A 15,502-nucleotide genomic window follows, 5' to 3' on the forward strand; every position below is an offset into this window, starting at 1 on the left:
AATCTGCATGGGTCTAGTCTGACTGACCTTGCATAACTCAAGAGTATGCACTGTGCACCAACACTGATTTTTGTTGGCAATAAAAAGGACAGAGGGATGATTAGTAGAATTTGAACAAGTGGTTTGAAACAACAACAGCTGGTTACTGGGTAATGTACAGTAAGGAGGTAACCTGAAAATGGCTTATGTGCCCTGAAAGTACCCTTCGCCAGTTGCAAGCTCATGTTAACAACCCATTTCATCATTCCAACTCAAAAGCGCTGTGTTATAATAAACTAATGTTTTTCATTTGGCCTTGTATTGCAAACTCAAGAAAACAAGATTAGATTACCTTCACAAAAGAATAGAACAGATTGAAACGCTCCTCCTGAGGCTTCTCAGAGTCTTCACTCAGTGCTAATCCTTTGACACCTGATGTAAGATGGCCCATCCTCTTCTTAACTGCTTCTTCACTGGTATCCACACTCCAATCATCATCTGCTGCTGCTACAGGCTGCAAGACAAAAGGCAATAATTATTACTGTTTAAAGAGATACCGTAAAGTTAAGAAAAATAATAATGACCATAAGGACACAGCCTTATACAGTCTCTTTAATACCTCTTTGTTGAAGTCTGGGTTTTCAACTCCACTTTCACCCGACTGCACCGAATTGTGTGTAGGGCTTGTTTCTCCATTCTGATGCCCTTTCTGCTTTTCCCTTCGACGTTCCTTTTTGTCTCTACACAGAACAACAAAAAGTAACATTATTGAATGTTGACAAAGTAACTTGCAGATAAAATAACAGCTTGCAGTTTTTAGGTTGTTGAACACCAGGCTGCCACACAGGAGCATGTTAGTTAGACTCCAGCCGGACCTACACTCAGGGTCTTAAAATAACAGAGGAGAAAGTGCTGCCTTTGTAATTACACCCACAAATGGCAAGACTTTCAGGTGAAACAAGACTACATTCCAGAATTTCATGTTCTAGCAACAGGAACACACTGTTCCCCTTATGTGTGGCTCCCGGCTAACCACAAGTTGTAACTCACTTCTTGGACGGGGTTCCTGAAGATTCATTAGGTGGATTCTTGCAAATAAATGTGATTAGCCTGTGTTGCATGTGGATGAATCCATTGTATCCACATGCTTTACATGACTGTCCGATCCTTTCTTTGCGTGTCTCAACAACCTGAGAAAGCAATAAAAATGTTTATATAATTACCAGTCCCTGCGTGATGAAAAAAGTACATCATCAACTAACTAAAAACTGAACTGCTTAAAGAAAAAGAATAAAAGAATGATCCAGCTCTTTAAACAAGGTGATGGACAATTTCACCGTTGCAAAAATTGAGTATGAAGACCAACATTTTGTGACCGAAAATGATTAATTAACCCAATGACTCCTGAAACACCACCCACTGACGAGTAAAATCGTCAGGCATTAGACAGAGTAAAATCTACAAGTCTCACTCCCAGGGGTTAACAAACAACGTTTAGCAAGCTTGATTAAAAATATCTCTTACTGTTTATGAAAGAAACCCAAAAATTCTTTTCCCCCAATGAAAACAGGAATCAAAATCTATGTCTAATGAGTGGTGATCTTGTTCCTTGTGCACGTTGTATACACAGGATACTTACCAGAACAGTTTCAGGGTTATCACAATCCGGACACAAAACAAACTTCTCAATGAAACCATCTAGTATATCTTGCAGTTTATCTGCATCATGTGAACCATTCACAATGTAACGTTCATTCTTCAAATCAATCTGTGTCTGTGCTCCCAACTCACAACCAAAGTATTTGGTTGGATCTAATAAAAAGAATACAATACTATTATTGATTTTTTAAAATCAATGTAAGGTTTTAAAATTAATGCAGGTAAAATTGGTTTAACAACGGAGAGCAACTAGCAATCCAGCAGTATGTTGCCTAGGCACATTCTTGCATGATGCAAGCCATCACATGACTGCATATACTGCAATTAAGGAAGATATTACCAGGCCTTCTTAGGGCTGATTTACAAGGTACGATTTTTGTCACATGCAACAAGCTTGCTACTTGCTTACAATTGTAGTGTACGTCAGAAAAAATGTCGTAGCATTCTAAAACAAATAATGCCATGTTTTAAAATGCTGCGACAATCTCAAGGCATGTCGTACACATGTTGCATGCAACAAATTGAACTGTCTAAATTGGCCCTTATATGGTGCTTTTCTTTACTTTGCGTGCCCTGCCCCCCAAATCCCTCATTTTCGTCCACTACTTATGAATGTGACAGGTGCCTGGTTGGTCTCCTGTGGAGGCCCTTGGACATCTCAGGCACTCACCCTACATTTTGTGAAGCAACTGTTACCAACAAAATACACTGTACCATGTATATGCAAGGTAGAGTACATGGATTTTTGTCATCCAAAATACCCCATGGCTCTTCTTACATGGAAAAAATTAATTTTGTTAGACATCAGAAACCCACTTTCTTTCCCATTTTCAACAATAATTTGATAATAGAAAGTACTTTTCAGGGAAAGCCTCAAACCTTTTCCTGGTTCAGCTATGGGGTGAAATGACTACTCGTTTTGACAACTGTTATTACAGCTAATTAGAAAGTCAAATAATTCAAAACGGACTCTCTCTGTTACTACAACTATTTTCTCAAGGAAGAAGAAGAGACGTCACGCCTGAAAACAAAATGCTAACACCCTCCAGTTTAAAACATCAGCGAATGCTTTCGTTAAAGAAAGAATAGCTAACTCCCTTACAAGAAGGTGGCCTTTGCAATGCCTTGGCTATGTCCACCATATTGACAATTACTGTTTTGATTCCATTCCCTTTTCCTTCCACCTGAAAGATGAAAAATGAAACCAAAATTCCTTTTCAAAATCTCCTCACAACAAAACTGAAAACAAATTCAATGTTGAATCTGTTGGGTAAAGATGTGTTCATAAAATGCAATAAAAAAGCAAAATGAAATTCACAAAGTGATTATTATTAATGTCATCAATTCCAAACATGACCTACCTCTAACAACATTCAGTGATTTTTATATTTCATTTGCTTCACACAGCTCCAGTCCTTTGTAAAGGGACTGGAGCTATGGCAAAAAGCATTTGGTGTTCATCAACATGTCCAATGTTCACTCCCAAGACTCATCAAAAATGGGTCGAGTTTGTCAGAGCTTTACTCTCATCTGGGAGGTTTTTCTCTGGGTAATGGTAATCAGATTTCTCTCTCCTCATCAACCAACAATACTATATTTAATTTGATCTGCTTCATTTTGATATGATTTCATTCAAATTTCCATTGATAGGAATTATCATAATCATCATCATCATCATCATCATCATCATTCTACTTAATCTCTGAGCTCTAGATGTTATGGCCAGATGCATCTGCTGTATTATACCAAGTTTTACCCAGAAGCCTTGGGTATCTAGCACCTTTCTGACGATCTTTGCCATTCCCAGCAGGTACGGGTTTTGAAGCCCTGCAATATTCCTTCCAACTTTGACCTTTTCCAACCACATTATTATCATCTCTACTAATTTTCAACAAGTCCTGCAAACTTTAAACCATCAACTAGAGGAAGTGAGTCTTAAAGATTTTATACTTTGCAAAAATGACTGCCTTTAAATTATTCTTTTGTTCATATTCAAAATAGCCCAACTAACCTCGTTCAGGATAACAAATTCTTTAGAATTTTTGTCTGAAAAACGAGGTTAGTTGGGCTATTTTGAATATGAACAAAAGAATAATTTAAAGGCAGCCATTTTTGCATAGGGTCTATGGTACACAGTTACTGATGGCTAAATATTATTTTCGCATTTTTCAATGTTTAGGAAAAAGCAAGGAGACCGAACAGGACAAGGTATACACATTTTAAATCCTTGCTGAAAGACCTCTCAGTGTTGGTTTAAACAGTCAAATTATCTCCTGTGTAGTCCGTTGCTCTAATCTTAACCCCTCGACACCTAAACCAGCCTAAACTGGCCAGACTTAGCATTTTACTCTGCGTAAAACCAGACGATTTTACGCATCAATGGGGAACCCCTAGGAGTCAATGGGTTATTTGGTAAACTAACCAGTAGTTCATCTATTCCAAAATAAACGAGGATAATTTTTACCTTAGCAAGGAGCTTGGGCATCTTGTATCGATAGAACTGGTCAGTGTTCTTTCTGTTGACATTGACAAGAGCCATGGTTGATTTCCTTTCTCTATAAGCTTCTTTTTAGACAAATGCTTGTAGTGATTGCAATTACTGCAATAATTAATGCTATAAAATATTTTCCCTGATAAATTCATAAAAGTTCTTTGTCTTGTCCGCTTGAGGAAACGAGGAAGGCGTTGTAGCCCTGTTATAGTTTCTTTGTGTAAATGAATCTTGAATCTGCTCAACCGAGTAGGACCTAGGAAGAAAAATATAGGATTTAGTTACAAATAACAAGCTTTAACAAGTGTATTTGGTATGAAATGGCCATCTACAATATACACAAACAACTGCTAAAAATATCCGCTTTTCTCAAATAAAACTGCTGATCTCAACCATTCCATCATGTTAAAGCATACGTTTCACGAATATTGAGGCTTTAAAATACTTAATTTAATATGAATTCAATTCAATAGGTGATAACTTCGAAGCAAGATTCGACACGTTGAGTTTATTTAACGAGCTATCACAGAATCGAAGCTATTTAATTCTTCTGTGTTTACGCACTTACGTTTAATACTCTTTTTTCTATAAACAAGAAGTTAAATGATTTTTTATACCTTTAGAGCACGAAAACGTCATAAATTGCCTTGAGGTGACGAAATCCTCTAAGTTTCCTTGCGCTGAAATCGCGATTATAAGCACTTCGAGAGTAACAATCGTCCTAAAAAAGAAAGGAAGTAATAAAGAATTTACCCAAACGGTAAAAAGTCAAGGCTTTATATAGGGCATATTAAAAAATTAACAAAAGCCTAAATGTGTATTCTGACTTCACCTTACCACGGCAAGATGGCCGAAGTTAAATGTCTTCATCGCCACGTGATTTATATGACGTCAACCTCCACGCCAGTCTTCCGCAGATCATTGGCTTCCAGCTGATTTCTTTTTTTTTCTTTTTTTATTCCCATTCGTTCTTAGTTGTTTGTTTATTCTCCCTTTGAGGGTTTCTTTGTGGTCATGTCTTTGAGCTGTCGAGGTATATTTGAGATCCGTTACGACAGAACTACGAGCACCCTCTAAGCTGTAGAATTCCTTTCTTTTGTGCATAACGGATCTCACTTTGGAAACCTTTTTTTAGGAAGAAATTTCTTAATTTACTTGGAGTACTGTACATAGTATTTTCCATTTTACCCTGAGCTATATAGATGGAAGCGGACTGCAGTTTTCCTTTGAAAGACATCTCATCCGTGGTTGAAGTTTTTAAGGCAGAGCTTACAAAAGCTGAACCAAACTTGGCCAAGTTATCCATCGTTTTGGGCTTTTTTGAAACTGCCCTAACATGCAAAGGATCCTCGAATAGCTGCCCAAGCTTGGACAAAGAAACCTACGATGCTCTCGTTGCCAAATTCCAGGCTTTGATTCAGAAGAACTTATCTGCCAACAAACAGCAAAGGCCAGCAACAAGGGAATTTATTACAGATGTCGCTGATCTTGTTTGGAGCTGTCTTTCGAAGTCCTATTTTAAAGACAAACCCCACATACAAAATTTGTACAGCTTTTTGACAGGTAAGTTAAGTGCAGAGTACGTTATCTGTATCATAGATTTTTACCAAAGATCATCGGTGTTAAAACTAGGAAAAGGTCGATATGATGCTGTGCTTGTCCTCTCTTTGCCAATCCTTAACGTTTTAATCTGGTATAAAATGTGAAAAGAAGTCGTTCTTTGACCATTACCAGGTGAGCTTTGCTGCATAAAAAATCAGCTTGTAATGATGCGAAGTGGAACTAAGCGATTGATTTTTTAGCTGATCGTTTGCATTTCAACGAGCCTACTTGTATTGGTAAAAAAAGACCAACCTCATTTTGTGGTCCATGTGTTGCTGAGGCCGTGGAAAGAATTATTGTCACATTCATTTTTAATGTTTATTTTTTTTCCTGCGAAAATAGGTAGCATTGCAATAACGCTTGGTTAAAAGCTGAGCTTATACGGTACATTTACCATTTCCAAAATCATCAGCAATAATCATAGTTTACCGATATCTTAGAAAAAAGATTAACTCAAAATCATCGTAACACGAGCGATGAATATTTTCCTGATAAAAGGTGTCTTTTCAAGGCGACCTACATATAGCAAGACAGGACAGCCTTCATGTGTTGGTTACGAATTTGACTGAAGGCACCACCCTTGTACAGTTTCAGGCCTAAGCGGGTCAGTGATTTTTGGGAGAAAATCACGTCTATTTTGTATGTTCTTTTGCAACAAGAGAACCCTATGAAGTGCTGTTTTTATTGAATATCGTTTTGAAGTTTGTTCAATTCAAAACAATTCATTTTAATTAGCATGATATTAACATTGGTATTTAAGTGAAAATGGGAATTAAACTTTGGTACTATGTCTATGCAGTATGCATGAGTTGGGGATGTGATCAAAAAGATCATTTAAAGTACTTATAAGTTTTCTTGTTAAAACATTTTTGTACTCTTTGTGTTCTTCATTCAACTTCTACAAATTAACTGAATTACCAATCAATTAATCAATCAATCAAACTTTGATCTGGGTTTATCCCCGTAAACGGGGTTGGCCGGATTTACCCCACTTAAATGTCAGCAATCTTTCTAACTCCCACTCTCCATCTTGCTCGATTCATGGCGTCCTTTTTCTCCAAACCAACGCTCAAAGAAATGAATAACAATAATTGATCAAACAAAGAAAATGAAATGTCGTTTTCTTAAGTATTGAGATCCTCGCCTTACCCCTTTCAGGTTTACTAGAGTTGGAGAAAATATCTACCAAACTTTTTAAATGCATGTTTTTTTCTTTCTTTTACTGTAGAAATACTAATGTTTTGTGAATGGCTTATGTAAGATAGCATCCAGTTAAACAATGTTTCCCATTGCATTGAAACTGCATGAAGTAATAAATTGAGAACCAGTCAATGGATTTTCTATTTTCACTCCAAACAACCATACCATTTACATTAACTTTATATTTAGAATCTTAATGCACTTTTTCACAAAATAACTTGGATTAATAATTGTGAAATGATTGCTATAAGTTAAGGGTAGATTTTTGGAAAACTTTCTCAAAGCAGTCGTAGCCATTTGCATCCTTGCTTAAGCAGCCAACTCTTTGATAGCATCATGGAGACCATCCTAGTAATGCAGTTAATGGTCAGAGCAGGGTTTGAACTGGAAACTTATCTAATTAATAATAGTTAGAGCAGTTTTCAAATGAGTGTCGTAAAACCAAAACCATAGTAATTACTTTAACCAATCAAAAAGGACGGAGACAATCCAGTAAACCAATCAAAACTCGAAGTAATTACACGTAGCCGACACAAAAGGTGGGAAAATGTGCACGCGCGATCCACAGTTGGTTTTGGTTTTACTTCTGATTGGTTGAAAAAGTGGCGTGAAAACTTTGAACCAATCACTGAGTGAAGTAGATGCAAAACCAAAGTAATTCGCTAATTACTTTCGACACTCAATTGAAAACCGCTCTATAATGGAGGAACCTTACAATTTGTATAGGAAATCACACTACGTACCTTCTCATACAATTCGTGATTAAGCATCTCATTATTGAGAGTGACCCCTTGCAAGTTTGTTGATTCAGCCAATTGGTTCTATTCGGTGAATGGAAAATTTTATTTATGACCCGACAAGTAGAGTTTCGATTTGTTCGATTCGACGAATGGAAAATATTTTAATAGGTACTCGTGATTTTGAAAGTTCTCAAAATTGCACGAGCCTTTAGGCAAGTGCAATTTGAGAACTTTCAAAATCATGAGTACCTATTAATCACGAATTGTATGAGAAGGTTGTGCGATTTTTTATTTATAGTATACTCAACAAAATTACAATCAACCAATCAGAATGCGGTAACGGTGAGCTTTGTGTATATCTCTCCAGATCCGTTTGTGTTTACTTCAGAAACCTTTCAAACTCTTTGGTCCAACGTTGGAAATATTCGAAAGACTTTGGTTGAACCTGGGACGCCTTCTAAATTCTTCTGGTCAACTTCGGAAATATTTGGACGCCTTCGGGTAAACTTCGGGAAATCTTCGTAAAAGGTTGGGCGTCTTCAGATGCTTAATGGTCGCCTTCCGAAGTCTTTTAATTTCAGAAAAGTTCGTGTCAACTTCGGAAAGAAAAGTATTGGTACTCCTGGAGAGTACAATTTGGGATTAATTATTGTACTCCTCTCGTCCAATCAGAATCCAGTAATTTTGTTGAGTGTACTATAAGTCACAGAAACAATATCTCCTATTAGGCCCTGTTTACATGGAGGTGGGGTAACCTGGTTGTTCATGTAAACTCTTATTTTTTCAGCCTAGCGTTTACGTGATGGGTGAGGTAACCTGTTGAGGTGGGTTGCCTGGTCTGCCAGACCAGGTAACCCGCCCAGCTGAGGTCGCATTTTGCCATGTAAACCGCATGAAGGTGGGTTAACCTGCCAACCCATAGACATCTTGGATAGCGAGACTAACAGAGGCCTGAGGCGAGTCAAGAAAATTGCACTCAGTGAGTGGAGGACAGTATGAAAGGGGAAGGGGAGACAAAAAACGCCTGCTCTGCAGGCTAGCCAACTCAGGGTCGGCTCTTGTCACGATATACTGCCTTTGGTGAAGGCGTTGCAGCATTAAAAGTGATAATAAGAAGCCACAGCATTGAAAAGTTGGAGCAAGAGAAGCTAGTGAGAGTAAAAGAGCATTAACTGCCAAAATGCGTCGTTCTCCTGCTATTTGCCTGTTCACATACTTAGTGATCATGCAGCAGCTTCGAGAAAGGTGACCCGGGACCCTGGAGTGGTAAGATTGCATGTGAGTGCAAGCTAATTTGACCCCACCATGGTGGGTTACCCCACATACCCAGGTTATCCCACCACCATGTAAACAGGCCCTTAATCAAATGAATGTAAAACTTGGCTAAAGTGTTTTGAAGCTCAAAGCACACTACTGTTTCTCCACAGGGAATCGTTTGGATTGCTTTGGTGTTGCTTTTACTGTGGTGGCCATATGTCAAGCATTGAGCTATAATGATGTTCATTTGGCTCTATCGGAGGATCATGCTTGGGTTGTATTTGGTGAAAATGGCAAAGAAACAGCTGAGGTCACCTGGCATGGAAAAGGTAATGAGGATAAACGAGGCCGTCCTGTTGACTTTGATGAAAGCACTGGCCATAGCTGGTTGTATCTCAGTGGGTACCCTGTGAAATGCACACGTCACATGGAAGTGGCATCTATGGTGTCTTCTATTAACCCAACCATTAGTAGCACAAGTGACAGTGCAGAGCTGGCTGGCTTGCAACAGGTAGTGTGAGTGGTATTGTTTGTATGACAGGAGTAAGTCTATCAAAGAATAAGTTATAGTGGCTATTAACCCATTAACTCCCTCTCTGTCCTATTTTTTGAAGTCACTCTATTAAGTTCCTTAAAAAAGCTGAAGTTGTAATAGGATGAAGCCTAATCAGTGAGTTGTTCACTAAACTGTTTTAAAAGAGTGGAGAAACCTCAATATTCCAGCTACAATAAAGCAAACATGGCGATCATCCTGCCATCTGTGGGTAGATGGTCAGCTGAAGTTCCTGCTCACATTGATATCCATTTTTTTGTCATTTCTATTCAATTCAACTTGCCTGAAGAATTAGGTAACAAATTATTCCTCATCAACCTGCTTCACCATACACAACCCTCCATCATGCAAAGTTGCCCCAACCTCAATATCAAAGGCAAGCATTTGAATGCAGTTAGTAATCCCTGATTACTCCTAGTTTAGCATACTGTGTGTTTGAATTGCTAAGAGAATTGCTAAGAACATCTCAACTATCCATGGCTTGCTCCTTTCTGGTCTTGAGGTCATAGGTTTGATTCCCACCGTGGTCAGGCTTTTTCTTTTTTTCTTGTGTGGCAGTGGGTTAATAGGCATTACAAGTGCAAACATAAACTCTGATGTCAATTCTGTCAGTGTCTCCTCAGGGCCTCTTAACCCTTCCTCCATTCCTCACCTGAGAGAAAAAATTAAAGGATGGTGCCTACTATTGTTACTGCGCATATGTTCTGCGCATCTCAAGATACTCAGGTTTCCTATTGGTGGTGCTTGTGCAGTTTAAAACTATGCAGAGAAAGCAGAACTCAGCAACTACTCTTAGTATCCAAAAAGAAAATTGGGCACAGTAGGCACTGTCCTTAAAGGTGCTTTAGGTTTTGAATGGGTAAAGGAGTGTCCACTTTTAAATTAAATGTGGCAGTGGATGTCTCTGGGATTGTTACTGCAATTAAGAAATGACAACTTTATTGCTTTTTTTTTTTCAACAGAAACTTCTATGGTTGCTATATGATCAAGGCCACCTAAAAAGGTACTCAGCTATGTCGTATTTAACAACATTTACAGTGCAGGTCATATTATTGTTGGGACACTTAACACTTTTATAAACAAACCCCCCCCCCCCCCCCCCTCGATAGCAATGTTGAGTTATTAGATGGGCAGTGTCTCAACATTGTTTGGGGGGAAGAGAGGGATAGTTCTGTAAATGCATCAAACACATTATTGCAAGCTGTTAGAATTCTGGGATTGCTTAAAATAATACTTTGGTCAGTTCTTGTACTTCTTTCAGAAGTGTGCCAAGGACTTTTGACCTGCATTGTACATGTAGGTCCACACAAAAATTATATCCCTTTTAATTAGGTATCACTTGTAACTCAGAGGAAAGTAATGTACATTATTATTTTGAATGGCAAGATAAATTGCCACAGTAACAAAAGTGTCTTAAAATTAAAGTCAAAATTTTCAAGCCTTTGACTGATTATGAGTCGATCTAATGTTTAAAGGTAATTCTGAAGTCTCAGTAATTAGATACACTGTATGGTAGTGCGTTGCAATGTTTAATTGGAAGGTGATAGGTTCAACCTCTGTTTAGGGGCACTTGTTTTCCCTTTGCTGGTGATGCTAACTTATTACTGATAAATAAATCTCTTTAACCCTTTCACCCCCATGGGGTTCCGCATTGACTCATGAGTAAAATCTTCTGGTGTTAGACAGAGTAAAATCTATAAGTGGCACTCTTGGGAGTGAAAGGGTTAAATTTAGATACTACTCACTCTATTGTCTTATCAAATTTTCATAGGTTATTTGTGAAAATTCTACGATTAATCAATGGTATTTACCCAGAAAGCTCTTCTCACTTGAATGTGGTTTTCACGGAGGTTCTGCATCCAATTGAATTGGAATTTGGAGATGTTGGTTTTTGAGGAGATGGGAAACACTGGAGAACCCTGAGAAAAATCTCTCAGAGCAGAGTAAAGAACCAACAACAAATTTAACCCACATATATGGCCACAAGTCTGGAATCGAACTCAGGCCACATTGGTGGGAGGAGAGCAGCTATCACCACTATGACCACCCCTGCTCCCCTGATGCAATCACTCCTTCTTTTGACACAAAGGAGGATTTTTTAAAATCTAATTTTTTCTCTTTTCCTTACTAGGTACCCATTAGGATTGGGTAACTTAGGAGACCTGGAGGAAGTAACTCCAACCGCCAATCGTCCAGCAGCTGAAGAGATCCTAAAGGAGGGGATCAGAGTGAACCAATCAATATACAAAGATCAACATGTTTATCCCTACACATATCTTGGTGGCTTTTACTACAGACAGAAGCAGGTCATGAAAGCTATGGAATACTGGGTGAAGGGTGCACATGTTGCAGGAAAGTAAGTGCACCAGTCTTGAAGCATCTTGGTGTGAGGCGTTGGGTTCACACCTCAAACGTCTGGCGTTAGACAGAGTAAAATCTATAAAGTGTCACTAACAGGGGTCAATGGGTTAATGTTCTTCACATATCAAAGGTTATTTGGTTTAGGTTGTTTCACCACAAGGAAGAGTATTGCTGCAAAAAAAAAAAATTCTTGAAGTACCTACTGCTGTCAGTACTTAGTTCCGCAGGGACTAAGATTACTGTTACCTGGAAATTGAAAGCCATTTTGAAACCTCTGGAAGTTTCAGAATATTTATTGTTGAAGTCACATAGTTTGGACCTTCACAAAACCCTGACTTTGAGAGAACTCTGGATTCCTTCTCAGAAAAAAAATCATATTGTTTCTTTCAAAATTACTCAAAGCTCTTCAGTTATAAGCAATCAGAAAATTCTGAGGCTTAGGTGTCAAATGGGCTACTTGAAGATGGTGCTTTTTAATAGTGATCTGTGTAACATTTGCTTATAATCCTTTTGTAGATACAACTATTCCAAGGAAGATGAAGAGATGTACAAAGAATTTTATGAAATAGCCAATGATTTTATTCCCAACATCCTCAAGATGACATCTTCAAGCAAAAGCGAAAATGGTGCAGTAGAAAAGGGTTCCAATCTTGGTGACAATCCAAGCTTCTTTTCCCTTGTTCTTCAGTTTTATGATGGCATTTGTTTGTGGGAAGAAGGCAGCCATACCCCTGTATTACATGCTGACTGGGCAAAGAAGCTTGTGCAGTCACTATCCAAGTTTTCTTCATCATGTAGATCTGCACTTTCCTCTGGTCACATGGAAAAATTACTTCCAAGACGTGAGCCACTTAAGAATGATACTGATGGCGGAACGTTATCATCAGCTTCCACTAAAATTGAAGACAATAGTTTGATAGCAGCTAGTGTGGAAAATGGAAAGAAATCATTGGAACTGAATCTTAAAAGTGAAAAAATGAGGGGCATGCGAGATCTGCTGACAACTGGTGGCAAAATAAACACTAGTGCAATTAAGCTGCAGCTAACTGCTCAATCCCAGGTGAGTGTGCCAAAAAATCGCAGGAGGTCTTCATTTAAAACAGATGACTATGTTTATGACTTTGGAGAGGAAGCTGAAGGCGACGATGAAGATGATCAAGAAGACGAAGAAGAGAGGCCAAGGAAGATCTTGAAGGGAGATCGCGATTTTGTTGTCTATTGAGGTACCAGACTATACTGACGTGTATACAGGGACAACTGCTCTCTTGCAGTTAATTCTTAGTATTAAAAATGGATGCTGTTTCAGGAGAGAGAGAGAGAACTCAGAAAAATCCAGACCCATCATGAAACAAAGAACAACTTGCATTTTGCAGCATTATAATGGTGGAAGCATTAGTCTTATTCGATAGAAGCCTCACTACTACAGGGAACTATTGGTATTTGTCATAACTTATCTGTCATCATCACTGTGGTCATTGTTATCATTATTATTTTTTTATTATGAAGATGATGGTTATTTTCTGTTCTATGGCTATCTTGTGGAATTATGGCCCCATTTTGAGCATTAAATCACTTCTGAAAAGAAATGCGGCAAGTTATCTTGGCTAAGGTCAGTGTTACCTGTAGGCCTTGTCTCTAAACCCTTAGTTGCATGAGGGGACTTTAAAAGATGTTAAAGAGTCCACACAGTGTTTTCAAATAGTAGGGAATGGAGTTGTTGTCATGTCTAGTTTCTGCAAGGCATGCTGTAATAATACAGTAATATTATTAATATTGTGATAATAATGATTATTATAACTGGAACTTCTTTCTGTGCAGCTCTCACAAGAGTGGTCAAACTTGAAGTGAAGGCAATTCCTTAAAATCTCCCAGAAGTTGTCTTATCCTCTTAATTAATCTATGTCAATTAGTATTTGCTAATGACTGTTCAACAGTTCATTCTAGGAGTTATGCTCTATCAAAGTTTACCAACAATGAAATATTTCCTTTAAAATGGATCTTTCAACCACAGGAAAACATCTCACCATTAGTCATTAATCAGAAGTTTAATATTGAAAGATGTCCTTTTCTATCAAACTGCATTGAAAACATTATACTTAAGGTAGCTTACTACAGTTTTCCGAAGGAAAAAGATCAAGATTTGAAATCTGTGAAATTAAAGCAACCAGCTTCTCATGAAAGCCCTGCATATCCAGGGTATTTTTTCATACATTCTTCTGTAAGTGTGTTTTAAGACTGTTTGATATAGTGATGACTTTGGTATATAGAGAATTGCTAAACTGAGGATTTACTGTAGCAATAGTATCACGGGTGTGGGAATACCCAGCGTCTGTGCAAGTACCTGTGAATCATACACTCATCCCATTTTCCTGGTGTCAATTCATTCATAATTTACACTAATGTTTTTAAAAGGGCCTGGTTGCATTAGCAAAGTAATATTTTTTCTTTAAAAATTATAACCTCAAAGGAGCCTGTGTCTTGTCTCTAGCAGATGAATTTTTTGGTCATGTCACAGCATTGTTTTGTTTGTTTTTTGCACAGTAGCTGGCTTGTGTAGGAGTTGGTGGCAGTTGGGTGTCTTAAGGTCCATTCTGTGTAGTGCCACCAAGGTAGCTTACCATACCCCTTTCTCCCTTGTATCCTCATTCATTCCAGGTTTTGCATTTTAACTTTCACATGTCTCACAAATTCATCTGAAAAACATGGAACTATATCCACTGCTCTGCAGGCAAACGCAAGGCTCATTTATGAATATTGTTATTTTTGGTTTCAAAACTTCTTTGACTGCCAAGAAACGAAGGGTTATTTATTCTTGTATCAATGTAAACAAAACTTATGAATACAAAATTCAGGCAATGCTACAAATATCTATAAACTTTTGTGTGACTAGGCCCATATTGTGGTAGTTAAATGGGATATAAAATAACAGTTAGTATTACAGGGTTCGTACAGAGTCTTGAATTCTTCAAAAAATCAGGAAATTTGCAAACCAGTTTTCCAGACCTGGAAAAAGTCTGGAAAATAAAGATTAAAGTCTGGAAAAATGGTAAAAAGTCTGGAGAATTTTTTGTTTTGAAAACTGAAACAAGTGCTTTATTGCCAAGTGAATTCTTTCAGGTAGTCAAATCTTACTTAAAATTTCGTCTTTGGCAAAAACATTGCAGACCGAGAAGTCTCAGATCAGCACTGCATCGTGGTTACTGCATGTTCACAGTGCATCATGGGACGAACTTTATATACTAAATTTGGGTTCAGAAAAAGAAATTATCATTTTGGAAAAAGTCGGGAAAAAGTCTCTAATTTTGCAACCAAAAATCTGTGCAAACCCTGGTATTAGTTTAAATGGATAATCAGAATTATCAAAGTTCATTTTACTGCAAATTTTATTCCATCTACAGTCATTTTAAACTATCTATAGATGTATGACTTTTATAGGAATTACACTGTAAAAATATTATGAACATTTTTAGGAAGTCTTTGAAAAAAGGAGAAATGCATGTATGATGTGTGATGATCTTGAAGCTGCAGTGTGTTGAGCATGAAATGGGAATTATTTTAACTATGGTAGATCCATCTTAAGTTACAGCATAGTGTGGAGCTTTTTATTTTAAAATAAAACAACTTCTTTGGAAAGGATTTGCAGTGTTGATTGTTTTTGAT

At 37.7% G+C, this 15,502-nt stretch overlaps 2 protein-coding genes across 2 annotated transcripts in view; one reads left to right on the forward strand and one right to left on the reverse strand.

Annotated features, from left to right (window-relative positions):
* The window catches only part of LOC138026531 (eukaryotic translation initiation factor 5-like), an 8,030-nt gene extending 3,044 nt beyond the window's left edge, over positions 1 to 4,986 (reverse strand). Inside the window, exons 1-8 of the mRNA XM_068873919.1 lie at positions 4,967 to 4,986; positions 4,747 to 4,850; positions 4,103 to 4,385; positions 2,741 to 2,822; positions 1,619 to 1,791; positions 1,030 to 1,169; positions 599 to 719; positions 332 to 493 (exon numbers count right to left, since the gene is read on the reverse strand). Coding sequence (XP_068730020.1) covers positions 332 to 493; positions 599 to 719; positions 1,030 to 1,169; positions 1,619 to 1,791; positions 2,741 to 2,822; positions 4,103 to 4,177 — 753 coding nt within the window. The 5' untranslated portion in view covers positions 4,178 to 4,385; positions 4,747 to 4,850; positions 4,967 to 4,986. The remainder of the gene's footprint in view (positions 1 to 331; positions 494 to 598; positions 720 to 1,029; positions 1,170 to 1,618; positions 1,792 to 2,740; positions 2,823 to 4,102; positions 4,386 to 4,746; positions 4,851 to 4,966) is intronic.
* A 125-nt stretch (positions 4,987 to 5,111) lies between these two features.
* On the forward strand, positions 5,112 to 15,478 carry LOC138026530 (menin-like). Its single transcript, XM_068873918.1, has 5 exons — positions 5,112 to 5,692; positions 9,099 to 9,439; positions 10,444 to 10,484; positions 11,613 to 11,837; positions 12,359 to 15,478. The coding sequence occupies exons 1-5, from the start codon at positions 5,332 to 5,334 to the stop codon at positions 13,062 to 13,064; spliced, it is 1,674 nt and encodes a 557-aa protein (XP_068730019.1). The 5' UTR covers positions 5,112 to 5,331; the 3' UTR covers positions 13,065 to 15,478.
* The last annotated feature ends 24 nt before the right edge of the window (positions 15,479 to 15,502 follow it).

Source organism: Montipora capricornis, chromosome 12, assembly GCF_036669925.1.
Source record: "Montipora capricornis isolate CH-2021 chromosome 12, ASM3666992v2, whole genome shotgun sequence".
Taxonomy (NCBI): Eukaryota; Metazoa; Cnidaria; class Anthozoa; order Scleractinia; family Acroporidae; genus Montipora; species Montipora capricornis.

What these genes read in the sequence shown, in the direction of transcription:
- LOC138026530 (XM_068873918.1), top strand. Translation starts at nt 5,332, where the DNA reads ATGGAAGCGGACTGCAGTTTTCCTTTGAAAGACATCTCATCCGTGGTT. An exon ending in TTTGTACAGCTTTTTGACAG is followed by an intron (nt 5,693 to 9,098) that starts GTAAGTTAAGTG and finishes GTTTCTCCACAG; the next exon opens with GGAATCGTTTGGATTGCTTT. An exon ending in GATCAAGGCCACCTAAAAAG is followed by an intron (nt 10,485 to 11,612) that starts GTACTCAGCTAT and finishes TTTCCTTACTAG; the next exon opens with GTACCCATTAGGATTGGGTA.